The sequence below is a fragment of the Anopheles stephensi genome, chromosome 3 (assembly GCF_013141755.1).
Source record: "Anopheles stephensi strain Indian chromosome 3, UCI_ANSTEP_V1.0, whole genome shotgun sequence".
NCBI lineage: Eukaryota > Metazoa > Arthropoda > Insecta > Diptera > Culicidae > Anopheles > Anopheles stephensi.
In genome coordinates this window covers 46132402-46159853 of record NC_050203.1, presented here as the reverse complement: position 1 = coordinate 46159853, position 27452 = coordinate 46132402, and the positions used below count along the sequence as shown (strand labels likewise).

The following is a 27452-nucleotide window of genomic DNA, read 5'->3' as shown; positions in this document are numbered from 1 at the left end:
CGATGACCGCACGTTTATGCATAAATTGCTTACGCGAGAATCATATGGCTCGTGATTGTCCGTCGCACTACAAATGCCGGTATTGCAATTTGGCACACCACACAAAACTGCACTTCGCGCCGAATAGCCCTAGTTACACCGCTCCGCCACATCCCACACACAACACCACTAACGATCACACGGCCACCGATAACACACAACGCACATTTGCAGCAGCAGCACTACAGCAAGCACCCGAGCAGGTATTGCTCCAAACTGCGTTGGTGAATATTATTGATAATTTCGGAATTGCTCATCCTGCGCGCGCGAGTCGACAATTTGATAGCGAATCTTCCAGCGCGCGATATTTGTACCAAGAAGATGGAAGATACCGCCTGGTATCAATTTAGCAGATCCTATGTCCGACAAATCTGCTACCGTTGACATCATTCTCGGCGCTCGTCATTACCATGCATTATTTGAGAATGCAACTCAGCTTCGTCCCGCACCTCATCAACCCGTCATGATTAATAGTGCTTTCGGTTGGGCAGTGACCGGTACTACAGCTGATCAGAATGTGTCATCTAAAACCCATCCTACCACTTCGTATTCAATCGTCTGTATGGCATCATTGGAGGAATCCCTACAACAATCGTCACCAGTTACTTCATCCGCGATCACACCTACATTCCTGGAAGCAGCTAAACTCGCATTATGCAAGCTGGCGCAACAAGAGGAGTTTTCATCGGAGATCCGGCTGCTGAAAAAAGGGGAAACTGTAGGGCGGCGCTCACCTCTGCGGCGCTTGAATCCATTCCTCGATGAAGAAGGAATAATGCGAGTGGGTAGCCGATTGAAGCTTGCACAGCTTCCCTACCAGTTCAAACACCCTATCCTACTTCCCAAGAAACATCCGTTTGCTCGTCTCATCGCATACCACTTTCATGAAAAGCTGATGCATGGCGGGGGAAGACTATTACTTTCCCAGATTCGAGAAGAATATTGGCCGCTCGACGGACGGAGATTAGTGAAATGTGTAGTCCGTAATTGTTTTCGTTGCATACGACAGGATCCCACCCTAGTGCAACAACAAACCGGCCAACTTCCGTATCAACGCATCACTCCGAGCCGGCCGTTTTTTGTTACTGAAGTGGATTACGCCGGCCCATTTTATCTTAAGCCGACGTACAAGAGAGCTGCCGCTGCCAAATGTTATTTGTGTGTGTTCGTTTGTTTTGCAGCCAAGGCGGTTCACCTGGAGCTGGTCAGCGATCTCACCACTGCAGGGTTCTTGGCCGCTTTACACCGCTTCACAGCCCGGCGCGAGCTACCGTCGGATATACACTTCGAAAACGGGAAAAATTCGAAGGTGCATCACACGAGCTAAAAGAATTATTTGAGCTATTTCAGAGTGAGCAACAGCAAAACATCATCGCAACCAACTGCTCTGACATGGGGATTACCTGGCACTTTACTCCACCTAAGGCTCCACATTTCGGTGGATTGTGGGAGGCTGCGGTGAAGACAGCCAAACGACATCTCTACCGGCATCTGAGCAGCTAGAGGCTGTCTTACGAAGCTTACAGCACCGTTTCTCAGCAGATAGAAGCGGCGATGAACTCGCGTCCTTTGCTGCCAATGACGGATGACCCAAACGATTTGGCCGCGCTTACTCCTGCGCACTTCCTGATCGGTACTTCCATGTACGCCATCCCCGTTTCCGACTACACGCGCCTGAAGACCTACACTTTGGATGAACTACAAACTTGGCAATTACTCGTGCAACGTTTCTGGAAGCATTGAACCACTGAGTATCTGCAGGAAATGCAGAAGGTCAACAAGGTTGCGGTTCGGTGCGAAATCGTTCCCGGCAGACTGGCCATCCCTGTGGACGACTCCCTCCCCATCACCCGCTGGCCACTGACGCGCATCGTTGATGTACACCCTGGAGAGGATCAGCTTACTCGTGTAGTGAAGCTGAAAACGGCAAAGGGAGTCAAGCGTCCTGTTACGAAAATTTGCGTTTTACCTGTTGCGAAACCGTCCTGTTAGTACCGCGTGTTAGTTATTTTGTTATAACATTCTGTCATGGGGGGAGTATGTTTACGCTTAGACGTCAAATCCACTTGACGAAAGCTAGTTTCGTCAAGTTTATGATGCATGAAATATTTCAAGGATACAGTGAGTAGGGATTAGTGTCGCTCGCGTGGGGGACAATCATAAGAAAGTTTATAAATAGGGCAGAAAACATAATTATAACTCTCTTCGAATTTGGAATCTGAATACGACGTTTGATAGCTATTGCAACAAACATCGATCCGCAACTCCGCGAATTCTTCAGATACCTTTACTGTGGCATCATTCAACTGCAGACCCGTTGTTTGCAAAGAATTTATCTTCTCAACCAACGGACGTCGGAACGGTTCATTGCTTTACGGCTTCGATTCATCGCAATAGATTCCGACGATTAGTACAGGCAAAAATGGCTCTCCTACTATCTTCAACAATATGCGTTTTTGACCTTTGCTGCAGAGGGAGGCCGTCTATATTAATGTCGTAATGAAGATGATCTGGTACGTTTGTATATTTTCTGTAAGAAAAAATGGTTATGATTTGCTTACAACGTACAAGTGAACAGTTTATCGCGTCATGCATTAATTTACTTACTGTAGCTCCTTCGTTAAAGCATGACTAATTTCGTGGTACCAACAGTTTCCTTCTCCAATATTAGACATCGTTGCACGGTTACGAAGGGTGCCCAATAAAGTGGTGGGATCTTTGGTGGGCAAATTGAGATCCGTTTTCGCATTTAGGATTCTTAACAGCCGCCGTATTGATTGATGACATTCTTCACCGTTCATCTGACCAATGTCGGGATTGTCTTTATCGTCCAGATCCTCTCCATCATTGTCTTCGTCGGCATTTTCTTCTTCGTCTGCTTCTTCTTCCAATTCACTCAAATGAAGCTCGTAATCCTGTGTCTCTAAGAATAGCGTCTCCTCGGTATAGGAAGGTGTTGCTTCGTTTAAAAATTCCACATCCAAAAGTATGTAAAAGTTATCTTTTAGCTTAAACTATTTCCAACACTGAAATCGAGCTAAACTACTCTAAAATGAATTACAAATTCCGAATCTATCATTTCCCTCCACAGACCTAACAACACAAGCAAATTGAAAACCCTGATTGTTGATGTCGCGAATCTTAGTAGTCACTGAGCGTATCATAGTACCCACTGAGAAATGCACATTTCTGGGATATTGGTTCGAGTAGTCATTGATGTTAATGCATGCGATGGTTACGAGGTTAATCATTTTTCAATCGTGATCCAGTTCAGACGTTTTACGGCACGATGGCGATAAAAGCTCTTTTGTGCTTGCTAGGAAGACAATCGAAAAGGGTAAACATCCCTTAACCGATCCACCATTGTTGTGAGCCGTTGTCGTTCGTTCAACATATCGGATTAATTCTATTTTTTTTTTATAGACTTTCTCTTTGAAAGCGTACAAAGCGGACGATGATGGGTGTTGTGTGAGCTATTCACCCATCACGGATGAAAGCCTCACATATTTGCAAAAGATGCTTAAGGTTATCTTGTTGACAAGACCTCCGATGAAGTTTTCTGTATCTCTTACTCGATTTCTGTATCGTTCCCTTTCCATACGACAGGCTCGCGAGCAGTCAGCGACAAACCTAGCTCCGCGACAGAACAGAAAACGATCACGAATACAGCGCGTGGCGCTCTACTGCACGCGCAACCGACCGACAAACAAACGGGATGTACGGGACGTATTTGGAGTCAGGTTCGACAGCACGACCGATGAGACGGTTTTGACGGCAGTAGACCAGTGGCCTGGCCAGCGATCGGAAACGGCTCGCGAACCTTGCCAAATCGACATTGACCAGTTATCGGAGGATGAATGGAAGCGGCTGCAACCGCTTCTGTGGCTCGAGCTGGGATCCCTCTTCGGCAAGCATCGCGTATCCCCGGTCAGACAGAAACCGTTTAAGCCAACGCGCAAGGAGAAAGGCAACGGTGTCTTTGGTGTGTCGCTGAATACACTTATTCACCGCGACCAGCAGGTATTCACCGGAAAGGATACGACCTTGACCTTGGTACCGCTAGTGCTGCAGGTCATACTGTCCGAGCTGGCAGTGCGCGGTGCTAGGGAGGAAGGCATTTTGCGAGTATCGGGAAACAAACAGAGGGTAGGTTTGGTCGTGATGGTGTGATGGTGGCGCTACAGAGATCAGTCTCATTCCATTGTTCGACTCCCTTTTCCATCCAGATCGACGCCCTGTACAAGGAGATCGAGCACAATTTCTACCGCAAACCGGAAAAGATCGATCCGCTGATCAAGGAAGCGGGTGTGCATGATCTCAGCTCGCTATTGAAGCGTTGGCTAAGGGACTTGTCGCAGCCACTCTTGACCAACGATCTGGTGCACCTTTTCTTTCAAACGAACGGTAAGTTGCGGGCGGATTTTAGTAGTAGGGAAAGCTTAACGAGTGAGCTGACTGACGAGTTTTCTATTACTTTCCCTTTAGTTTTACCTCCACACGATCAGTGTAAAGCGCTGACGGTGCTTTGCCAACTACTGCCGCACGAAAATCGCAACACACTGCGCGCGCTGTTGCATTTCTTCCGACGAGTAGTGGAGCAGCAACACCTGAACCGAATGTCCCAACAGAACGTGGCAACGATCATTGCGCCCTCGTTCTTCCCACCAACGTAAGCGCCGATAGTCTGTCATCATCATCCTTCACGGATTCAAATTACAACTCCCATGCTTTGATTTGCAGATTTGTGCATCCACCAGACCACAAGGACGATATGGGAGCGCAAACACAGATGGCTGCCCAGTGTTGTCAGCTCACCAACGTGCTCCTAGGCATGGCCGACAGCTTATGGGTCGTACCACAGCGTCTAATCGAGCAGGGCAAGATTGTCATCGCCATGTGATCGGGACTATGTGCTACCATTTTGACTGACCATTTTGATGGAGACTGTGTTCCAAATTTGCTATTTCTTGCTGATGATTGTCGCTCAACAAAGATGACCAAATATTAATAAATTATAATAAAACTTAATGCAATGCGTGTAGCGTGTTTATGCTTGCTTCAGCCTGGCCATTTACATCTAAACGTAGAACTAGGATTAGTAAAAAATAGGAAAAAATAGGATTGTAAATAATTGTGGGTTTCTGGAGGCCGTGAGCAATATATATAGCTCGAATTTCTGGTGTTTTTCGCGAGTTTGATCGACCCATCGTTCACCGTTTTCTGTGTCGTACCACATTTGGTTTGGATTTTCGTGCACCGTACAGCTGTTTTTGCTGCATCACGCATTACACTGCAGGTCACCCACTCACACACACACACAGATACGATTGCACAATGCCCGCTCCGCCCGTTGTTTTGGCGTCCCGTCGGACAATTTTGTTGGCGTCCCTTACGCGGTACGTGAAATTTTTGGATGTTTTCATTCACGCACGGGATCAAGTAGAGGTGGAGGTTCGTTTAAGGAAATTCGAAACATTATGCAAGGACCTAGAGGGTGTTGGACAAGGGTTGGAGGATTCCGCTTCCACGGTGGAAGAAACAACGCAGAATGCTTCATTACGAGAGAATTTCGAGGACAGATTGATGCATGTCCAATCTCATCTGCAGGCAAAGCTAGCTCCTACCGCGCACCCGAGCACTGGATCGAACCCACTTAAGGGCATCAAGCTGCCCACCATCGCGCTGCCCGAATTCACAGCCGACTATATGCAATGGTTGACGTTCCGCGACACATTTCAGTGCTTGATTCATAACAACGGCGATCTACCAGCGATACAATAGTTCCATTATTTGCGCGTCGCAGTGAAAGAAGAAGCGGCTCAGGTGATAGAATCAATCTCCATAAGCGCAGCTAATTATGCGTTAGCCTGGAACACTTTGGTGGAGCGATACTCTAATGAGTATTTGCTGAAAAAACGCCATTTGCAGGCAATGTTTGCCATTCCGGCTGCTCAAAAGGAGAGCGTTACAACACTGCACCATCTTGTGGATGAATTTGAGAGGCACAAAAAGATATTGCAACACTTAGGAGAAGAAACGGACTCTTGGGGCAGTATACCTGAGCACCTACTATGCACTAAATTGCCAATTATAACATTACGCGATTGGGAAGAGCACGCATCTCACAACACAGATCCTAGTTACGACACTTTGATTACATTCCTGCACCGTCGTATGCGTGTATTGGAGACGTTGTTAGTAAACAACCATCATACGTCACAGGGTCACGAACTGAGTCACTCACGGCGAATAACCTTTCCGCGTCAAGCTAGTTTTGGTACTTGCAAGCTAGGTTTGGCCAAATTCCAAATTCCAAATTTTATGCAATTCCTCGCATTCATTGCTAAAATGCCCACGATTTGAAGGAATGGAGCTTAAGGATCGCTATCGTTTCGCGATGACCGCGCGTTTATGCATAAATTGCTTACGCGAGAATAATATGGCTCGTGATTGTCCGTCGCACTACGAATGCCGGTATTGCAATTTGGCACACCACACAAAACTGCACTTCGCGCCGAATAGCCCTAGTTACACCGCTCCGCCACATCCCACACACAACACCGCTAACGATCACACGGCCACCGATAACACACAACGCACATTTGCAGCAGCAGCACTACAGCAAGCACCCGAGCAGGTATTGCTCCAAACTGCGTTGGTGAATATTATTGATAATTTCGGATTTGCTCATCCTGCGCGCGCGAGTCGACCATTTGATAGCGAATCTTCCAGCGCGCGATATTTGTACCAAGAACTGGAAGATACCGCCTGGCATCAATTTAGCAAATCCGATGTCCGACAAATCTGCTCCCGTTGACATCATTCTCGGCGCTCGTCATTACCATGCATTATTTGAGAATGCAACTCAGCTTCGTCCCGCACCTCATCAACCCGTCATGATGAATAGTGCTTTCGGTTGGGCAGTGACCGGTACTACAGCTGATCAGAATGTGTCATCTAAAACCCATCCTACCACTTCGTATTCAATCGTCTGTATGGCATCATTGGAGGAATCCATACAACAATCTTCACCAGTTACTTCATCCGCGATCACACCTACATTCCTGGAAGCAGCTAAACTCGCATTATGCAAGCTGGCGCAACAAGAGGAGTTTTCATCGGAGATCCGGCTGCTGAAAAAAGGGGAAACTGTAGGGCGGCGCTCACCTCTGCGGCGCTTGAATCCATTCCTCGATGAAGAAGGAATAATGCGAGTGGGTAGCCGATTGAAGCTTGCACAGCTTCCCTACCAGTTCAAACACCCTATCCTATTTCCCAAGAAACATCCGTTTGCTCGTCTCATCGCATACCACTTTCATGAAAAGCTGATGCATGGCGGGGGAAGACTATTACTTTCCCAGATTCGAGAAGAATATTGACCGCTCGAAGGACGGAGATTAGTGAAATGTGTAGTCCGTAATTGTTTTCGTTGCATACGACAGGATCCCACCCTAGTGCAACAACAAACCGGCCAACTTCCGTATCAACGCATCACTCCGAGCCGGCCGTTTTTTGTTACTGGAGTGGATTACGCCGGCCCATTTTATCTTAAGCCGACGTACAAGAGAGCTGCCCCTGCCAAATATTATTTGTGTGTGTTCGTTTGTTTTGCAGCCAAGACGGTTCACCTGGAGCTGGTCAGCGATCTCACCACTGCAGGGTTCTTGGCCGCTTTACACCGCTTCACAGCCCGGCGCGAGCTACCGTCGGATATACACTCCGACAACGGGAAAAAAAATCGAAGGTGCGTCACACGAGCTAAAAGAATTATTTGAGTTATTTCAGAGTGAGCAACAGCAAAACATCATCGCAACCAACTGCTCTGACATGGGGATTACCTGGCACTTTACTCCACCTAAGGCTCCACATTTCGGTGGATTGTGGGAGGCTGCGGTGAAGACAGCCAAACGACATCTCTACCGGCATCTGGGCAGCTAGAGGCTGTCTTACGAAGGTTACAGCACCGTTCTTCAGCAGATAGAAGCGGTGATGAACTCGCGTCCTTTGCTGCCGATGACGGATGACCCAAACGATTTGGCCGCGCTTACTCCTGCGCACTTCCTGATCGGTACTTCCATGTACGCCATCCCCGTTTCCGACTACACGCGCCTGAAGACCTACACTTTGGATGAACTATAAACCTGGCAATTACTCGTGCAACGTTTCTGGAAGCATTGTACCACTGAGTATCTGCAGGAAATGCAGAAGGACAACAAGGTTGCGGTTCGGTGCGAAATCGTTCCCGGCAGACTGGCCATCCTTGTGGACGACTCCCTCCCCATCACCCGCTGGCCACTGACGCGCATCGTTGATGTACACCCTGGAGAGGATCAGCTTACTCGTGTAGTGAAGCTGAAAAGGGCAAAGGGATTAGTCAAGCGTCCTGTTACGAAAATTTGCGTTTTACCTGTTGCGAAATCGTCCTGTTAGTACCGCGTGTTAGTTATTTTGTTATAACATTCTGTCATGGGGGGAGTATGTTTACGCTTAGACGTCAAATCTACTTCACGAAAGCTAGTTTCGTCAAGTTTATGATGCATGAAATATTTCAAGGATACAGTGAGTAGGGATTAGTGTCGCTCGCGTGGGGGACAATCATAAGAATGTTTATAAATAGGGCAGAAAACATAATTATAACTCTCTTCGAATTTTGAATCTGAATACGACGTTTGATAGCTATTGCAACACACATCGATCCGCAACTCCGCGAATTCTTCAGATACCTTTACTGTGGCATCATTCCAATTGGAAGCTTCCAATTCACTCAAATGAAGCTCGTAATCCTGTGTCTCTAAGAATAGCGTCTCCTCGGTATAGGAAGGTGTTGCTTCGTTTAAAAATTCCACATCCAAAAGTATGTAAAAGTTATCTTTTAGCTTCAACTATTTCCAAAACTGAAATCGAACTAAACTACTCTGAAATGAATTACAAATTCCGACTCTATCATTTCCCTCCACAGACCTCACATCACAAGCCAATTGAAAACCCTGATTGTTGATGTCGTGAATCTTAGTAGTCACTGAGCGTATCATAGTACCCACTGAGAAATGCACATTTCTGGGATATTGGTTCGAGTAGTCATTGATGTTAATGCATGCGATGGTTACGAGTTTAATTATTTTTCATTCGTGATCCAGTTCAGACGTTTTACGGCACGATGGCGATAAAAGCTCTTTTGTGCTTGCTAGGAAGACAATCGAAAAGGGTAAACATCCCTTAACCGATTCACCATTGTTGTGAGCCGTTGTCGTTCGTTCAACATATCGGATTAATTCTATTTTGTTTTTGGTAGTCTTTCTCTTTGAAAGCGTACAAAGCGGACGATGATGGGTGTTGTGTGAGCTATTCACCCATCACGGATGAAAGCCTCACATATTTGCGAAACATGCTTAAGGTTACCTTGTTGACAAGACCTCCGATGAAGTTTTCTGTATCTCTTACTCGATTTCTGTATCGTTCCCTTTCCATACGACAGGCTCGCGAGCAGTCAGCGACAAACCTAGCTCCGCGACAGGCCAGAAAACGATCACGAATACAGCGCGTGGCGCTCTACTGCACGCGCAACCGACCGACAAACAAACGGGATGTACGGGACGTATTTGGAGTCAGGTTCGACAGCACGACCGATGAGACGGTTTTGACGGCAGTAGACCATCCCGCGAAACCCGTAGAAACGGCCCGCGAAACTTGCCAAATCGACATTGACCAGTTATCGGAGGATGAATGGAAGCGGCTGCAACCGCTTCTGTGGCTCGAGCTGGAATCCCTCTTCGGCAAGGATCGCGTATCCCCGGTCAGACAGAAACCGTTTAAGCCAACGCGCAAGGAGAAAGGCAACGGTGTCTTTGGTGTGTCGCTGAATACACTTATTCACCGCGACCAGCAGGTATTCACCGGAAAGGATACGACCGTGACCTTGGTACCGCTAGTGCTGCAGGTCATACTGTCCGAGCTGGCAGTGCGCGGTGCTAGGGAGGAAGGCATTTTGCGAGTATCGGGAAACAAACAGAGGGTAGGTTTGGTCATGATGGTGGCGCTACAGAGATCAGTCTCATTCCATTGTTCGACTCCCTTTTCCATCCAGATCGACGCCCTGTACAATGAGATCGAGCACAATTTCTACCGCAAACCGGAAAAGATCGATCCGCTGATCAAGGAAGCGGGTGTGCATGATCTCGGCTCGCTATTGAAGCGTTGGCTAAGGGACTTGTCGCAGCCACTCTTGACCAACGATCTGGTGCACCTTTTCTTTCAAACGAACGGTAAGTTGCGGGCGGATTTTAGTAGTAGGGAAAGCTTAACGAGTGAGCTGACTGACGAGTTTTCTATTACTTTCCCTTTAGTTTTACCTCCACACGATCAGTGTAAAGCGCTGACGGTGCTTTGCCAACTACTGCCGCACGAAAATCGCAACACACTGCGCGCGCTGTTGCATTTCTTCCGACGAGTAGTGGAGCAGCAACACCTGAACCGAATGTCCCAACAGAACGTGGCAACGATCATTGCGCCCTCGTTCTTCCCACCAACGTAAGCGCCGATAGTCTGTCATCATCATCCTTCACGGATTCAAATTACAACTCCCATGCTTTGATTTGCAGATTTGTGCATCCACCAGACCACAAGGACGATATGGGAGCGCAAACACAGATGGCTGCCCAGTGTTGTCAGCTCACCAACGTGCTCCTAGGCATGGCCGACAGCTTATGGGTCGTACCACAGCGTCTAATCGAGCAGGGCAAGATTGTCATCGCCATGTGATCGGGACTATGTGCTACCATTTTGACTGACCATTTTGATGGAGACTGTGTTCCAAATTTGCTATTTCTTGCTGATGATTGTCGCTCAACAAAGATGACCAAATATTAATAAATTATAATAAAACTTAATGCAATGCGTGTAGCGTGTTTATGCTTGCTTCAGCCTGGCCATTTACATCTAAACGTAGAACTAGGATTAGTAAAAAATAGGAACAAATAGGATTGTAAATAATTGTGGGTTTCTGGAGGCCGTGAGCAAGATACATAGCTCGAATTTCTGGTGTTTTTCGCGAGTTTGATCGACCCATCGTTCACCGTTTTCTGTGTCGTACCACATTTGGTTTGGATTTTCGTGCACCGTACAGCTGTTTTTGCTGCATCACGCATTACACTGCAGGTCACCCACTCACACACACACACACACGATTGCACAATGCCCGTACCGCTCGTTGTTTTGGCGTCCCTTCGGACAATTTTGTTGGCGTCCCTTACGCGGTACGTGAAATTTTTGGATGTTTTCATTCACGCACGGGATCAAGTAGAGGTGGAGGTTCGTTTAAGGAAATTCGAAACATTATGCAAGGACCTAGAGAGTGTTGGACAAGGGTTGGAGGATTCCGCTTCCACGCTGGAAGAAACAACGCAGAATGCTTCATTACGAGAGAATTTCGAGGACAGATTGATGCATGTCCAATCTCATCTGCAGGCAAAGCTAGCTCCTACCGCGCACCCGAGCACTGGATCGAACCCACTTAAGGGCATCAAGCTGCCCACCATCGCGCTGCCCGAATTCACAGCCGACTATATGCAATGGTTGACGTTCCGCGACACATTTCAGTGCTTGATTCATAACAACGGCGATCTACCAGCGATACAATAGTTCCATTATTTGCGCGTCGCAGTGAAAGAAGAAGCGGCTCAGGTGATAGAATCAATCTCCATAAGCGCAGCTAATTATGCGTTAGCCTGGAACACTTTGGCGGAGCGATACTCTAATGAGTATTTGCTGAAAAAACGCCATTTGCAGTCAATGTTTGCCATTCCGGCTGCTCAAAAGGAGAGCGTTACAACACTGCACCATCTTGTGGATGATTTCGAGAGGCACAAAAAGATATTGCAACACTTAGGAGAAGAAACGGACTCTTGGGGCAGTATACCTGAGCACCTACTATGCACTAAATTGCCAATTATAACATTACGCGATTGGGAAGAGCACGCATCTCACAACACAGATCCTAGTTACGACAGTTTGATTACATTCCTGCACCGTCGTATGCGTGTATTGGAGACGTTGTTAGTAAACAACCATCATACGTCACAGGGTCACGAACTGAGTCACTCACGGCGAATAACCTTTCCGCGTCAAGCTAGTTTTGGTACTTGCAAGCTAGGTTTGGCCAAATTCCAAATTCCAAATTTTATGCAATTCCTCGCATTCATTGCTAAAATGCCCACGATTTGAAGGAATGGAGCTTAAGGATCGCTATCGTTTCGCGATGACCGCGCGTTTATGCATAAATTGCTTACGCGAGAATCATATGGCTCGTGATTGTCCGTCGCACTACGAATGCCGGTATTGCAATTTGGCACACCACACAAAACTGCACTTCGCGCCGAATAGCCCTAGTTACACCGCTCCGCCACATCCCACACACAACACCGCTAACGATCACACGGCCACCGATAACACACAACGCACATTTGCAGCAGCAGCACTACAGCAAGCACCCGAGCAGGTATCGCTCCAAACTGCTTTGGTGAATATTATTGATAATTTCGGAATTACTCAGCCTGCGCGCGCGAGTCGACAATTTGATAGCGAATCTTCCAGCGCGCGATATTTGTACCAAGAACTGGAAGATACCGCCTGGTATCAATTTAGCAGATACGATGTCCGACGAATCTGCTCCCGTTGACATCATTCTCGGCGCTCGTCATTACCATGCATTATTTGAGAATGCAACTCAGCTTCGTCCCGCACCTCATCAACCCGTCATGATGAATAGTGCTTTCGGTTGGGCAGTGACCGGTACTACAGCTGATCAGAATGTGTCATCTAAAACCCATTCTACCACTTCGTATTCAATCGTCTGTATGGCATCATTGGAGGAATCCCTACAACAATCGTCACCAGTTACTTCATCCGCGATCACACCTACATTCCTGGAAGCAGCTAAACTCGCATTATGCAAGCTGGCGCAACAAGAGGAGTTTTCATCGGAGATCCGGCTGCTGAAAAAAGGGGAAACTGTAGGGCGGCGCTCACCTCTGCGGCGCTTGAATCCATTCCTCGATGAAGAAGGAATAATGCGAGTGGGTAGCCGATTGAAGCTTGCACAGCTTCCCTACCAGTTCAAACACCCTATCCTATTTCCCAAGAAACATCCGTTTGCTCGTCTCATCGCATACCACTTTCATGAAAAGCTGATGCATGGCAGAGGAAGACTATTACTTTCCCCGATTCGAGAAGAATATTGGCCGCTCGACGGACGGAGATTACTGAAATGTGTAGTCCGTAATTGTTTTCGTTGCATACTGGCACTTTACTCCACCTAAGGCTCCACATTTCGGTGGATTGTGGGAGGCTGCGGTGAAGACAGCCAAACGATATCTCTACCGGCATCTGAGCAGCTAGAGGCTGTCTTACGAAGGTTACAGCACCGTTCTTCAGCAGATAGAAGCGGCGATGAACTAGCGTCCTTTGCTGCCGATGACGGATGACCCAAACGATTTGGCCGCGCTTACTCCTGCGCACTTCCTGATCGGTACTTCCATGTACGCCATCCCCGTTCTCGACTACACGCGCCTGAAGACCTACACTTTGGATGAACTATAAACCTGGCAATTACTCGTGCAACGTTTCTGGAAGCATTGTACCACTGAGTATCTGCAGGAAATGCAGAAGGACAACAAGGTTGCGGTTCGGTGCGAAATCGTTCCCGGCAGACTGGCCATCCTTGTGGACGACTCCCTCCCCATCACCCGCTGGCCACTGACGCGCATCGTTGATGTACACCCTGGAGAGGATCAGCTTACTCGTGTAGTGAAGCTGAAAAGAGCAAAGGGATTAGTCAAGCGTCCTGTTACGAAAATTTGCGTTTTACCTGTTGCGAAACCGTCCTGTTAGTACCGCGTGTTAGTTATTTTGTTATAACATTCTGTCATGGGGGGAGTATGTTTACGCTTAGACGTCAAATCTACTTCACGAAAGCTAGTTTCGTCAAGTTTATGATGCATGAAATATTTCAAGGATACAGTGAGTAGGGATTAGTGTCGCTCGCGTGGGGGACAATCATAAGAATGTTTATAAATAGGGCAGAAAACATGGTAAAAGACTCGAGAAGGCCCCCCCCTGACAAAATTTGTTAGGCGCTGTAGGATTTACGCCTAAAGGTATGCAATCCGCAGTACACGTTGCGAGAGCTTCACAGTGAGCTTTCAGTGTGCTTTCAGTGTGGTCAAAATTGTTTGAAGAAAGTCGAATAAAATATTGCTATTATTTGATTAAAATCCCCTCTCCGCTAACCCTACCATTCATTTTTGGTTACAGGGGCTTCGTACTAGTTTTCAGTCGCACTAGGCGTGAACAATCGGGCCTAAAACATGCACGGCGTTCTCGGACGGTAACGGAACAGTAATTCGATGAATACTTGTTACTTTGCATTGATATTCAGCAAAGGAGGAATCATAAGAATATCACAATCTCAAACCACTTGTTACTATGTATTTTATCAAGTTCTACTCGCTATCTATTAACAGTATTAAGGAACAATGCACAATGTTAACATCAAATGGGTTTTGACCATACGGAAATCCCTTTGTACAACAAAAATGACAGGCCACAGTGCTGCACACAAAAGATTCTAGGGGGGGCCTTCTCGAGTCTTTTACCGAAAACATAATTATAACTCTCTTCGAATTTTGAATCTGAATACGACGTTTGATAGCTATTGCAACAAACATCGATCCGCAACTCCGCGAATTCTTCAGATACCTTTACTGTGGCATCATTCAACTGCAGACCCGTTGTTTGCAAAGAATTTATCTTCTCAACGAACGGACGTCGGAACGGCTCATTGCTTTACGACTTCGATTCACCGCAATAGCTTCCGACGATTAGTACAGGCACAAATGGCTCTCCTACTATCTTCAACAATATGCGTTTTTTACCTTTTCTGCAGAGGGAGGCCGTCTATATTAATGTCGTAATGAAGATGATCTGGTACGTTTGTATATTTTCTGCAAGAAAAAATGGTTATGATTTGCTTACAACGTACAAGTGAACAGTTTATCGCGTCATGCATTAATTTACTTACTGTAGCTCCTTCGTTAAAGCATGACTAATTCAGTGGTACCAACAGTTTCCTTCTCCAATATTAGACATCGTTGCACGGTTACGAAGGGTGCCCAATAAAGTGGTGGGATCTTTGGTGGGCAAATTGAGATCCGTTTTCGCATTTAGGATTCTTAACAGCCGCCGTATTGATTGATGACATTCTTCACCGTTCCTCTGACCAATGTCGGGATTGTCTTTATCGTCCAGATCCTCTCCATCATTGTCTTCGTCGGCATTTTCTTCTTCGTCTGCTTCTTCTTCCAATTCACTCAAATGAAGCTCGTAATTCTGTGTCTCTAAGAATAGCGTCTCCTCGGTATAGGAAGGTGTTGATTCGTTTAAAAATTCCACATCCAAAAGAATGTAAAAGTTATCTTTTAGCTTAAACTATTTCCAACACTGAAATCGAACTAAACTACTCTAAAAGGAATTACAATTTCCGAATCTATCATTTCCCTCCACAGACCTAACAACACAAGCAAATTGAAAACCCTGATTGTTGATGTCGCGAATCTTAGTAGTCACTGAGCGTATCATAGTACCCACTGAGAAATGTACATTTCTGGGATATTGGTTCGAGTAGTCATTGATGTTAATGCATGCGATGGTTACGAGGTTAATCATTTTTCAATCGTGATCCAGTTCAGACGTTTTACGGCACGATGGCGATAAAAGCTCTTTTGTGGTTGCTAGGAAGACAATCGAAAAGGGTAAACATCCCTTAACCGATTCACCATTGTTGTGAGCCGTTGTCGTTCGTTCAACATATCGGATTAATTCTATTTTTTTTTGATAGACTTTCTCTTTGAAAGCGTACAAAGCGGACGATGATGGGTGTTGTGTGAGCTATTCACCCATCACGGATGAAAGCCTCACATATTTGCAAAAGATGCTTAAGGTTACCTTGTTGACAAGACCTCCGATGAAGTTTTCTGTATCTCTTACTCGATTTCTGTATCGTTCCCTTTCCATACGACAGGCTCGCGAGCAGTCAGCGACAAACCTAGCTCCGCGACAGGCCAGAAAACGATCACGAATACAGCGCGTGGCGCTCTACTGCACGCGCAACCGACCGACAAACAAACGGGATGTACGGGACGTATTTGGAGTCAGGTTCGACAGCACGACCGATGAGACGGTTTTGACGGCAGTAGACCATCCCGCGAAACCCGTAGAAACGGCCCGCGAAACTTGCCAAATCGACATTGACCAGTTATCGGAGGATGAACAGAAGCGGCTGCAACCGCTTCTGTGGCACGAGCTGGAATCCCTCTTCAACACGCATCGCGTATCCCCGGTCAGACAGAAACCGTTTAAGCCAACGCGCAAGGAGAAAGGCAACGGTGTCTTTGGTGTGTCGCTGAATACACTTATTCACCGCGACCAGCAGGTATTCACCGGAAAGGATACGACCGTGACCTTGGTACCGCTAGTGCTGCAGGTCATACTGTCCGAGCTGGCAGTGCGCGGTGCTAGGGAGGAAGGCATTTTGCGAGTATCGGGAAACAAACAGAGGGTAGGTTTGGTCATGATGGTGGCGCTACAGAGATCAGTCTCATTCCATTGTTCGACTCCCTTTTCCATCCAGATCGACGCCCTGTACAATGAGATCGAGCACAATTTCTACCGCAAACCGGAAAAGATCGATCCGCTGATCAAGGAAGCGGGTGTGCATGATCTCGGCTCGCTATTGAAGCGTTGGCTAAGGGACTTGTCGCAGCCACTCTTGACCAACGATCTGGTGCACCTTTTCTTTCAAACGAACGGTAAGTTGCGGGCGGATTTTAGTAGTAGGGAAAGCTTAACGAGTGAGCTGACTGACGAGTTTTCTATTACTTTCCCTTTAGTTTTACCTCCACACGATCAGTGTAAAGCGCTGACGGTGCTTTGCCAACTACTGCCGCACGAAAATCGCAACACACTGCGCGCGCTGTTGCATTTCTTCCGACGAGTAGTGGAGCAGCAACACCTGAACCGAATGTCCCAACAGAACGTGGCAACGATCATTGCGCCCTCGTTCTTCCCACCAACGTAAGCGCCGATAGTCTGTCATCATCATCCTTCACGGATTCAAATTACAACTCCCATGCTTTGATTTGCAGATTTGTGCATCCACCAGACCACAAGGACGATATGGGAGCGCAAACACAGATGGCTGCCCAGTGTTGTCAGCTCACCAACGTGCTCCTAGGCATGGCCGACAGCTTATGGGTCGTACCACAGCGTCTAATCGAGCAGGGCAAGATTGTCATCGCCATGTGATCGGGACTATGTGCTACCATTTTGACTGACCATTTTGATGGAGACTGTGTTCCAAATTTGCTATTTCTTGCTGATGATTGTCGCTCAACAAAGATGACCAAATATTAATAAATTATAATAAAACTTAATGCAATGCGTGTAGCGTGTTTATGCTTGCTTCAGCCTGGCCATTTACATCTAAACGTAGAACTAGGATTAGTAAAAAATAGGAAAAAATAGGATTGTAAATAATTGTGGGTTTCTGGAGGCCGTGAGCAAGATATATAGCTCGAATTTCTGGTGTTTTTCGCGAGTTTGATCGACCCATCGTTCACCGTTTTCTGTGTCGTACCACATTTGGTTTGGATTTTCGTGCACCGTACAGCTGTTTTTGCTGCATCACGCATTACACTGCAGGTCACCCACTCACACACACACACACACGATTGCACAATGCCCGTACCGCTCGTTGTTTTGGCGTCCCTTCGGACAATTTTGTTGGCGTCCCTTACGCGATACGTGAAATTTTTGGATGTTTTCATTCACGCACGGGATCAAGTAGAGGTGGAGGTTCGTTTAAGGAAATTCGAAACATTATGCAAGGACCTAGAGAGTGTTGGACAAGGGTTGGAGGATTTCGCTTCCACGCTGGAAGAAACAACGCAGAATGCTTCATTACGAGAGAATTTCGAGGACAGATTGATGCATGTCCAATCTCATCTGCAGGCAAAGCTAGCTCCTACCGCGCACCCGAGCACTGGATCGAACCCACTTAAGGGCATCAAGCTGCCCACCATCGCGCTGCCCGAATTCACAGCCGACTATATGCAATGGTTGACGTTCCGCGACACATTTCAGTGCTTGATTCACAACAACGGCGATCTACCAGCGATACAATAGTTCCATTATTTGCGCGTCGCAGTGAAAGAAGAAGCGGCTCAGGTGATAGAATCAATCTCCATAAGCGCAGCTAATTATGCGTTAGCCTGGAACACTTTGGCGGAGCGATACTCTAATGAGTATTTGCTGAAAAAACGCCATTTGCAGGCAATGTTTGCCATTCCGGCTGCTCAAAAGGAGAGCGTTACAACACTGCACCATCTTGTGGATGAATTTGAGAGGCACAAAAAGATATTGCAACACTTAGGAGAAGAAACGGACTCTTGGGGCAGTATACCTGAGCACCTACTATGCACTAAATTGCCAATTATAACATTACGCGATTGGGAAGAGCACGCATCTCACAACACAGATCCTAGTTACGACACTTTGATTACATTCCTGCACCGTCGTATGCGTGTATTGGAGACGTTGTTAGTAAACAACCATCATACGTCACAGGGTCACGAACTGAGTCACTCACGGCGAATAACCTTTCCGCGTCAAGCTAGTTTTGGTACTTGCAAGCTAGGTTTGGCCAAATTCCAAATTCCAAATTTTATGCAATTCCTCGCATTCATTGCTAAAATGCCCACGATTTGAAGGAATGGAGCTTAAGGATCGCTATCGTTTCGCGATGACCGCGCGTTTATGCATAAATTGCTTACGCGAGAATCATATGGCTCGTGATTGTCCGTCGCACTACGAATGCCGGTATTGCAATTTGGCACACCACACAAAACTGCACTTCGCGCCGAATAGCCCTAGTTACACCGCTCCGCCACATCCCACACACAACACCGCTAACGATCACACGGCCACCGATAACACACAACGCACATTTGCAGCAGCAGCACTACAGCAAGCACCCGAGCAGGTATTGCTCCAAACTGCTTTTGTGAATATTATTGATAATTTCGGAATTACTCAGCCTGCGCGCGCGAGTCGACAATTTGATAGCGAATCTTCCAGCGCGCGATATTTGTACCAAGAACTGGAAGATACCGCCTGGTATCAATTTAGCAGATACGATGTCCGACGAATCTGCTCCCGTTGACATCATTCTCGGCGCTCGTCATTACCATGCATTATTTGAGAATGCAACTCAGCTTCGTCCCGCACCTCATCAACCCGTCATGATTAATAGTGCTTTCGGTTGTGTCATCTAAAACCCATTCTACCACTTCGTATTCAATCGTCTGTATGGCATCATTGGAGGAATCCCTACAACAATCGTCACCAGTTACTTCATCCGCGATCACACCTACATTCCTGGAAGCAGCTAAACTCGCATTATGCAAGCTGGCGCAACAAGAGGAGTTTTCATCGGAGATCTTGAATCCATTCTTCGATAAAGAAGGAATAATGCGAGTGGGTAGCCGATTGAAGCTTGCACAGCTTCCCTACCAGTTCAAACACCCTATCCTATTTCCCAAGAAACATCCGTTTGCTCGTCTCATCGCATACCACTTTCATGAAAAGCTGATGCATGGCAGAGGAAGACTATTACTTTCCCCGATTCGAGAAGAATATTGGCCGCTCGACGGACGGAGATTACTGAAATGTGTAGTCCGTAATTGTTTTCGTTGCATACTGGCACTTTACTCCACCTAAGGCTCCACATTTCGGTGGATTGTGGGAGGCTGCGGTGAAGACAGCCAAACGATATCTCTACCGGCATCTGAGCAGCTAGAGGCTGTCTTACGAAGGTTACAGCACCGTTCTTCAGCAGATAGAAGCGGCGATGAACTAGCGTCCTTTGCTGCCGATGACGGATGACCCAAACGATTTGGCCGCGCTTACTCCTGCGCACTTCCTGATCGGTACTTCCATGTACGCCATCCCCGTTCCCGACTACACGCGCCTGAAGACCTACACTTTGGATGAACTATAAACCTGGCAATTACTCGTGCAACGTTTCTGGAAGCATTGTACCACTGAGTATCTGCAGGAAATGCAGAAGGACAACAAGGTTGCGGTTCGGTGCGAAATCGTTCCCGGCAGACTGGCCATCCTTGTGGACGACTCCCTCCCCATCACCCGCTGGCCACTGACGCGCATCGTTGATGTACACCCTGGAGAGGATCAGCTTACTCGTGTAGTGAAGCTGAAAAGGGCAAAGGGATTAGTCAAGCGTCCTGTTACGAAAATTTGCGTTTTACCTGTTGCGAAATCGTCCTGTTAGTACCGCGTGTTAGTTATTTTGTTATAACATTCTGTCATGGGGGGAGTATGTTTACGCTTAGACGTCAAATCTACTTGACGAAAGCTAGTTTCGTCAAGTTTATGATGCATGAAATATTTCAAGGATACAGTGAGTAGGGATTAGTGTCGCTCGCGTGGGGGACAATCATAAGAATGTTTATAAATAGGGCAGAAAACATGGTAAAAGACTCGAGAAGGCCCCCCCCTGACAAAATTTGTTAGGCGCTGTAGGATTTACGCCTAAAGGTATGCAATCCGCAGTACACGTTGCGAGAGCTTCACAGTGAGCTTTCAGTGTGCTTTCAGTGTGGTCAAAATTGTTTGAAGAAAGTCGAATAAAATATTGCTATTATTTGATTAAAATCCCCTCTCCGCTAACCCTACCATTCATTTTTGGTTACAGTACTTCGTACTAGTTTTCAGTCGCACTAGGCGTGAACAATCGGGCCTAAAACATGCACGGCGTTCTCGGACGGTAACGGAACAGTAATTCGATGAATACTTGTTACTTTGCATTGATATTCAGCAAAGGAGGAATCATAAGAATATCACAATCTCAAACCACTTGTTACTATGTATTTTATCAAGTTCTACTCGCTATCTATTAACAGTATTAAGGAACAATGCACAATGTTAACATCAAATGGGTTTTGACCATACGGAAATCCCTTTGTACAACAAAAATGACAGGCCACAGTGCTGCACACAAAAGATTCTAGGGGGGGCCTTCTCGAGTCTTTTACCGAAAACATAATTATAACTCTCTTCGAATTTTGAATCTGAATACGACGTTTGATAGCTATTGCAACAAACATCGATCCGCAACTCCGCGAATTCTTCAGATACCTTTACTGTGGCATCATTCAACTGCAGACCCGTTGTTTGCAAAGAATTTATCTTCTCAACGAACGGACGTCGGAACGGCTCATTGCTTTACGACTTCGATTCACCGCAATAGCTTCCGACGATTAGTACAGGCACAAATGGCTCTCCTACTATCTTCAACAATATGCGTTTTTTACCTTTTCTGCAGAGGGAGGCCGTCTATATTAATGTCGTAATGAAGATGATCTGGTACGTTTGTATATTTTCTGCAAGAAAAAATGGTTATGATTTGCTTACAACGTACAAATGAACAGTTTATCGCGTCATGCATTAATTTACTTACTGTAGCTCCTTCGTTAAAGCATGACTAATTCAGTGGTACCAACAGTTTCCTTCTCCAATATTAGACATCGTTGCACGGTTACGAAGGGTGCCCAATAAAGTGGTGGGATCTTTGGTGGGCAAATTGAGATCCGTTTTCGCATTTAGGATTCTTAACAGCCGCCGTATTGATTGATGACATTCTTCACCGTTCCTCTGACCAATGTCGGGATTGTCTTTATCGTCCAGATCCTCTCCATCATTGTCTTCGTCGGCATTTTCTTCTTCGTCTGCTTCTTCTTCCAATTCACTCAAATGAAGCTCGTAATCCTGTGTCTCTAAGAATAGCGTCTCCTCGGTATAGGAAGGTGTTGATTCGTTTAAAAATTCCACATCCAAAAGAATGTAAAAGTTATCTTTTAGCTTCATCTACTTCCAAAACTGAAATCGAACTAAACTACTCTAAAAGGAATTACAATTTCCGAATCTATCATTTCCCTCCACAGACCTAACAACACAAGCAAATTGAAAACCCTGATTGTTGATGTCGCGAATCTTAGTAGTCACTGAACGTATCGTAGTACCCACTGAGAAATGCACATTTCTGGGATATTGGTTCGAGTAGTCATTGATGTTAATGCATGCGATGGTTACGAGTTTAATAATTTTTCAATCGTGATCCAGTTCAGACGTTTTACGGCACGATGGCGATAAAAGCTCTTTTGTGCTTGCTAGGAAGACAATCGAAAAGGGTAAACATCCCTTAACCGATTCACCATTGTTGTGAGCCGTTGTCGTTCGTTCAACATATCGGATTAATTCTATTTTTTTTTTTGATAGACTTTCTCTTTGAAAGCGTACAAAGCGGACGATGATGGGTTTTGTGTGAGCTATTCACCCATCACGGATGAAAGCCTCACATATTTGCAAAAGATGCTTAAGGTTACCTTGTTGACAAGACCTCCGATGAAGTTTTCTGTATCTCTTACTCGATTTCTGTATCGTTCCCTTTCCATACGACAGGCTCGCGAGCAGTCAGCGACAAACCTAGCTCCGCGACAGAACAGAAAACGATCACGAATACAGCGCGTGGCGCTCTACTGCACGCGCAACCGACCGACAAACAAACGGGATGTACGGGACGTATTTGGAGTCAGGTTCGACAGCACGACCGATGAGACGGTTTTGACGGCAGTAGACCATCCCGCGAAACCCGTAGAAACGGCCCGCGAAACTTGCCAAATCGACATTGACCAGTTATCGGAGGATGAATGGAAGCGGCTGCAACCGCTTCTGTGGCTCGAGCTGGAATCCCTCTTCGGCAAGGATCGCGTATCCCCGGTCAGACAGAAACCGTTTAAGCCAACGCGCAAGGAGAAAGGCAACGGTGTCTTTGGTGTGTCGCTGAATACACTTATTCACCGCGACCAGCAGGTATTCACCGGAAAGGATACGACCTTGACCTTGGTACCGCTAGTGCTGCAGGTCATACTGTCCGAGCTGGCAGTGCGCGGTGCTAGGGAGGAAGGCATTTTGCGAGTATCGGGAAACAAACAGAGGGTAGGTTTGGTCGTGATGGTGTGATGGTGGCGCTACGGAGATCAGTCTCATTCCATTGTTCGACTCTCTTTTCCATCCAGATCGACGCCCTGTACAATGAGATCGAGCACAATTTCTACCGCAAACCGGAAAAGATCGATCCGCTGATCAAGGAAGCGGGTGTGCATGATCTCAGCTCGCTATTGAAGCGTTGGCTAAGGGACTTGTCGCAGCCACTCTTGACCAACGATCTGGTGCACCTTTTCTTTCAAACGAACGGTAGGTTGCGGGCTACGGTACGGTAGTAGGGAAAGCTTAACGAGTGAGCTGACTGACGAGTTTTCTATTACTTTCCCTTTAGTTTTACCTCCACACGATCAGTGTAAAGCGCTGACGGTGCTTTGCCAACTACTGCCGCACGAAAATCGCAACACACTGCGCGCGCTGTTGCATTTCTTCCGTCGAGTAGTGGAGCAGCAACACCTGAACCGAATGTCCCAACAGAACGTGGCAACGATCATTGCGCCCTCGATCTTCCCACCAACGTAAGCGCCGATAGTCTGTCATCTTCATCCTTCACGGATTCAAATTACAACTCCCATGCTTTGATTTGCAGATTTGTGCATCCACCAGACCACAAGGACGATATGGGAGCGCAAACACAGATGGCTGACAAGTGTTGTCAGCTCACCAACGTGCTCCTAGGCATGGCCGACAGCTTATGGGTCGTACCACAGCGTCTAATCGAGCAGGGCAAGATTGTCATTGCCATGTGAACGGGCCGTTTGAAGTAACTGTGTGCTACCATTTTGACTGACCATGTTGATGGAGACTGTGTTCCAAATTTGCTATTTGCTGCTGATGATTGTCGCTCAACAAAAATGACCAAATATTAATAAATTATAATAAAACTTAATGCAATGCGTGTAGCGTGTTTATGCTTGCTTCAGCCTGGCCATTTACATCTAAACGTAGAACTAGGATTAGTAAAAAATAGGAAGAAATAGGATTGTAAATAATTGTGGGTTTCTGGAGGCCGTGAGCAAGATATATAGCTCGAATTTCTGGTGTTTTTCGCGAGTTTGATCGACCCATCGTTCACCGTTTTCTGTGTCGTACCACATTTGGTTTGGATTTTCGTGCACCGTACAGCTGTTTTTGCCGAATCACGCATTACACTGCAGGTCACCCACTCACACACACACACACACACGATTGCACAATGCCCGTACCGCCCGTTGTTTTGGCGTCCCGTCGGACAATTTTGTTGGCGTCCCTTACGCGATACGTGAAATTTTTGGATGTTTTCGTTCACGCACGGGATCAAGTAGCGGTGGAGGTTCGTTTAAGGAAATTCGAAACATTATGCAAGGACCTAGAGAGTGTTGGACAAGGGTTGGAGGATTCCGTATCCACGCTGCAAGAAACAACGCAGAATGCTTCATTACGAGAGAATTTCGAGGACAGATTGATTCATGTCCAATCTCATCTGCAGGCAAAGCTAGCTGCTACCGCGCACCCGAGCACTGGATCGAACCCACTTAAGGGCATCAAGCTGCCCACCATCGCGCTGCCCGAATTCACAGGCGACTATATGCAATGGTTGACGTTCCGCGACACATTTGAGTGCTTGATTCATAACAACGGCGATCTACCAGCGATACAATAGTTCCATTATTTGCGCGTCGCAGTGAAAGAAGAAGCGGCTCAGGTGATAGAATCAATCTCCATAAGCGCAGCTAATTATGCGTTAGCCTGGAACACTTTGGCGGAGCGATACTCTAATGAGTATTTGCTGAAAAAACGCCATTTGCAGGCAATGTTTGCCATTCCGGCTGCTCAAAAGGAGAGCGTTACAACACTGCACCATCTTGTGGATGAATTTGAGAGGCACAAAAAGATTTTGCAACACTTAGGAGAAGAAACGGACTCTTGGGGCAGTATACTTGAGCACCTACTATGCACTAAATTGCCAATTACAACATTACGCGATTGGGAAGAGCACGCATCTCACAACACAGATCCTAGTTACGACAATTTGATTACATTCCGGCACCGTCGTATGCGTGTATTGGAGACGTTGTTAGTAAACAACCATCATACGTCACAGGGTCACGAACTGAGTCACTCACGGCGAATAACCTTTCCGCGTCAAGCTAGTTTTGGTACTTGCAAGCTAGGTTTGGCCAAATTGCATTTTATGCAATTCCTCGCATTCATTGCTAAAATGCCCACGATTTGAAGGAATGGAGCCTAAGGATCGCTATCGTTTCGCGATGACCGCGCGTTTATGCATAAATTGCTTACGCGAGAATCATATGGCTCGTGATTGTCCGTCGCACTACGAATGCCAGTATTGCAATTTGGCACACCACACAAAACTGCACTTCGCACCGAATAGCCCTAGTTACACCGCTCCGCCACATCCCACACACAACACCGCTAACGGTCACACGTCCACCGATAACACACAACGCACATTTGCAGCAGCAGCACTACAGCAAGCACCCGAGCAGGTATTACTCCAAACTGCTTTGGTGAATATTATTGATAATTTCGGAATTGCTCATCCTGCGCGCGCGAGTCGACAATTTGAGAGCGAGTCTTCCAGCGCGCGATATTTGTACCAAGAACTGGAAGATACCGCCTGGCATCAATTTAGCAGATCCGATGTCCGACAAACCTGCTCCCGTTGACATCATTCTCGGCGCTCGTCAATACCATGCATTTTTTGAGAATGCAACTCAGCTTCGTCCCGCACCTCATCAACCCGTCATGATTAATAGTGCTTTCGGTTGTGTAATCTAAAACCCATCCTACCACTTCGTATTCAATCGTCTGTATGGCATCATTGGAGGAATCCCTACAACAATCGTCACCAGTTACTTCATCCGCGATCACACCTACATTCCTGGAAGCAGCTAAACTCGCATTATGCAAGCTGGCGCAACAAGAGGAGTTTTCATCGGAGATCCGGCTGCTGAAAAAAGGGGAAACTATAGGGCGGCGCTCACCTCTGCGGCGCTTGAATCCATTCCTCGATGAAGAAGGAATAATGCGAGTGGGTGGCCGATTGAAGCTTGCACAGCTTCCCTACCAGTTCAAACACCCTATCCTACTTCCCAAGAAACATCCGTTTGCTCGTCTCATCGCATACCACTTTCATGAAAAGCTGATGCATGGCGGGGGAAGACTATTACTTTCCCAGATTCGAGAAGAATATTGGCCGCTCGACGGACGGAGATTAGTGAAATGTGTAGTCCGTAATTGTTTTCGTTGCATACGACAGGATCCCACCCTAGTGCAACAACAAACCGGCCAACTTCCGTATCAACGCATCACTCCGAGCCGGCCGTTTTTTGTTACTGGAGTGGATTACGCCGGCCCATTTTATCTTAAGCCGACGTACAAGAGAGCTGCCGCTGCCAAATGTTATTTGTGTGTGTTCGTTTGTTTTGCAGCCAAGGCGGTTCACCTGGAGCTGGTCAGCGATCTCACCACTGCAGGGTTCTTGGCCGCTTTACACCGCTTCACAGTCCGGCGCGGGCTTCCGTCGGATATGCACTCCGACAACGGGATAAATTTTGAAGGTGCGTCACAAGAGCTAAAAGAATTATTTGAGTTATTTCAGAGTGAGCAACAGCAAAACATCATCGCAACCAACTGCTCTGACATGGGGATTACCTGGCACTTTACTCCACCTAAGGCTCCACATTTCGGTGGATTGTGGGAAGCTGCGATGAAGACAGCCAAACGAAATCTCTACAGGCATCTGAGCAGCTCGAGGCTGTCTTACGAAGGTTACAGCACCGTTCTTCAGCAGATAGAAGCGGCGATGAACTCGCGTCCTTTGCTGCCGATGACGGATGACCCAAACGATTTGGCCGCGCTTACTCCTGCGCACTTCCTGATCGGTACTTCCATGTACGCCATCCCCGTTCCCGACTACACGCGCCTGAAGACCTACACTTTGGATGAACTACAAACCTGGAAATTACTCGTGCAACGTTTCTGGAAGCATTGTACCACTTAGTATCTGCAGGAAATGCAGAAGGACAATAAGGTTGCGGTTCGGTGCGAAATCGTTCCCGGCAGACTGGCCATCCTTGTGGACGACTCCCTCCCCATCACCCGCTGGCCACTGACGCGCATCGTTGATGTACACCCTGGAGAGGATCAGCTTACTCGTGTAGTGAAGCTGAAAAGGGCAAAGGGATAAGTCAATCGTCCTGTTACGAAAATTTGCGTTTTACCTGTTGCGAAACCGTCCTGTTCGTACCGCGTGTTAGTTATTTTGTTATAACATTCTG

The 27452-nt window shown here is 46.8% G+C and overlaps 4 protein-coding genes and 1 long non-coding RNA gene across 7 annotated transcripts; 4 read left to right on the top strand and 1 right to left on the bottom strand.

The window, feature by feature from the left end:
* Positions 1-1199: 1199 nt before the first annotated feature.
* On the bottom strand, positions 1200-3821 carry LOC118511148. 3 transcript variants are annotated; one of them, XR_004906115.1, is made up of 4 exons: positions 2647-3821; positions 2325-2569; positions 1443-1956; positions 1200-1362 (listed from the first exon to the last, which is right to left on the bottom strand). It is a non-coding gene; the product is annotated as an uncharacterized LOC118511148 (long non-coding RNA). The 3 variants fall into 3 exon arrangements; XR_004906114.1 differs by having other exon boundaries at positions 2325-3821; XR_004906116.1 differs by lacking the exons at positions 2325-2569; positions 2647-3821 and adding an exon at positions 2009-2049.
* A 71-nt stretch (positions 3822-3892) lies between these two features.
* LOC118509974 (rho GTPase-activating protein conundrum-like) lies at positions 3893-4939 on the top strand. The gene is made up of 5 exons (XM_036051354.1): positions 3893-3946; positions 4060-4185; positions 4266-4443; positions 4525-4708; positions 4780-4939. The coding sequence occupies exons 1-5, from the start codon at positions 3893-3895 to the stop codon at positions 4937-4939; spliced, it is 702 nt and encodes a 233-aa protein (XP_035907247.1).
* A 4485-nt stretch (positions 4940-9424) lies between these two features.
* LOC118509973 (rho GTPase-activating protein conundrum-like) lies at positions 9425-10797 on the top strand. The gene is made up of 5 exons (XM_036051352.1): positions 9425-9433; positions 9515-10051; positions 10124-10301; positions 10383-10566; positions 10638-10797. Exons 1-5 carry the CDS (start codon positions 9425-9427, stop codon positions 10795-10797), a joined length of 1068 nt encoding a protein of 355 aa, XP_035907245.1.
* A 5224-nt stretch (positions 10798-16021) lies between these two features.
* On the top strand, positions 16022-17394 carry LOC118509972 (rho GTPase-activating protein conundrum-like). Its single transcript, XM_036051351.1, has 4 exons — positions 16022-16648; positions 16721-16898; positions 16980-17163; positions 17235-17394. The coding sequence occupies exons 1-4, from the start codon at positions 16022-16024 to the stop codon at positions 17392-17394; spliced, it is 1149 nt and encodes a 382-aa protein (XP_035907244.1).
* A 2061-nt stretch (positions 17395-19455) lies between these two features.
* Positions 19456-23918, top strand: LOC118509971 (rho GTPase-activating protein conundrum-like). Its single transcript, XM_036051350.1, has 5 exons — positions 19456-19623; positions 22627-23163; positions 23244-23421; positions 23504-23687; positions 23759-23918. The coding sequence occupies exons 1-5, from the start codon at positions 19456-19458 to the stop codon at positions 23916-23918; spliced, it is 1227 nt and encodes a 408-aa protein (XP_035907243.1).
* Positions 23919-27452: the final 3534 nt, after the last annotated feature.

Excerpts from the sequence above, each read along its gene's own strand:
- LOC118509974 (XM_036051354.1), top strand. The coding sequence starts at position 3,893 with ATGAATGGAAGCGGCTGCAACCGCTTCTGTGGCTCGAGCTGGGATCCC. Across the intron at positions 4,186-4,265 it reads TATCGGGAAACAAACAGAGG|ATCGACGCCCTGTACAAGGA; the intron begins GTAGGTTTGGTC and ends TTTTCCATCCAG. Across the intron at positions 4,709-4,779 it reads CCCTCGTTCTTCCCACCAAC|ATTTGTGCATCCACCAGACC; the intron begins GTAAGCGCCGAT and ends TTTGATTTGCAG.
- LOC118509973 (XM_036051352.1), top strand. Across the intron at positions 10,052-10,123 it reads TATCGGGAAACAAACAGAGG|ATCGACGCCCTGTACAATGA; the intron begins GTAGGTTTGGTC and ends TTTTCCATCCAG. Across the intron at positions 10,567-10,637 it reads CCCTCGTTCTTCCCACCAAC|ATTTGTGCATCCACCAGACC; the intron begins GTAAGCGCCGAT and ends TTTGATTTGCAG.
- LOC118509972 (XM_036051351.1), top strand. The coding sequence starts at position 16,022 with ATGCTTAAGGTTACCTTGTTGACAAGACCTCCGATGAAGTTTTCTGTA. Across the intron at positions 16,649-16,720 it reads TATCGGGAAACAAACAGAGG|ATCGACGCCCTGTACAATGA; the intron begins GTAGGTTTGGTC and ends TTTTCCATCCAG. Across the intron at positions 16,899-16,979 it reads CCTTTTCTTTCAAACGAACG|TTTTACCTCCACACGATCAG; the intron begins GTAAGTTGCGGG and ends CTTTCCCTTTAG.
- LOC118509971 (XM_036051350.1), top strand. The coding sequence starts at position 19,456 with ATGGCATCATTGGAGGAATCCCTACAACAATCGTCACCAGTTACTTCA. Across the intron at positions 23,164-23,243 it reads TATCGGGAAACAAACAGAGG|ATCGACGCCCTGTACAATGA; the intron begins GTAGGTTTGGTC and ends TTTTCCATCCAG. Across the intron at positions 23,688-23,758 it reads CCCTCGATCTTCCCACCAAC|ATTTGTGCATCCACCAGACC; the intron begins GTAAGCGCCGAT and ends TTTGATTTGCAG.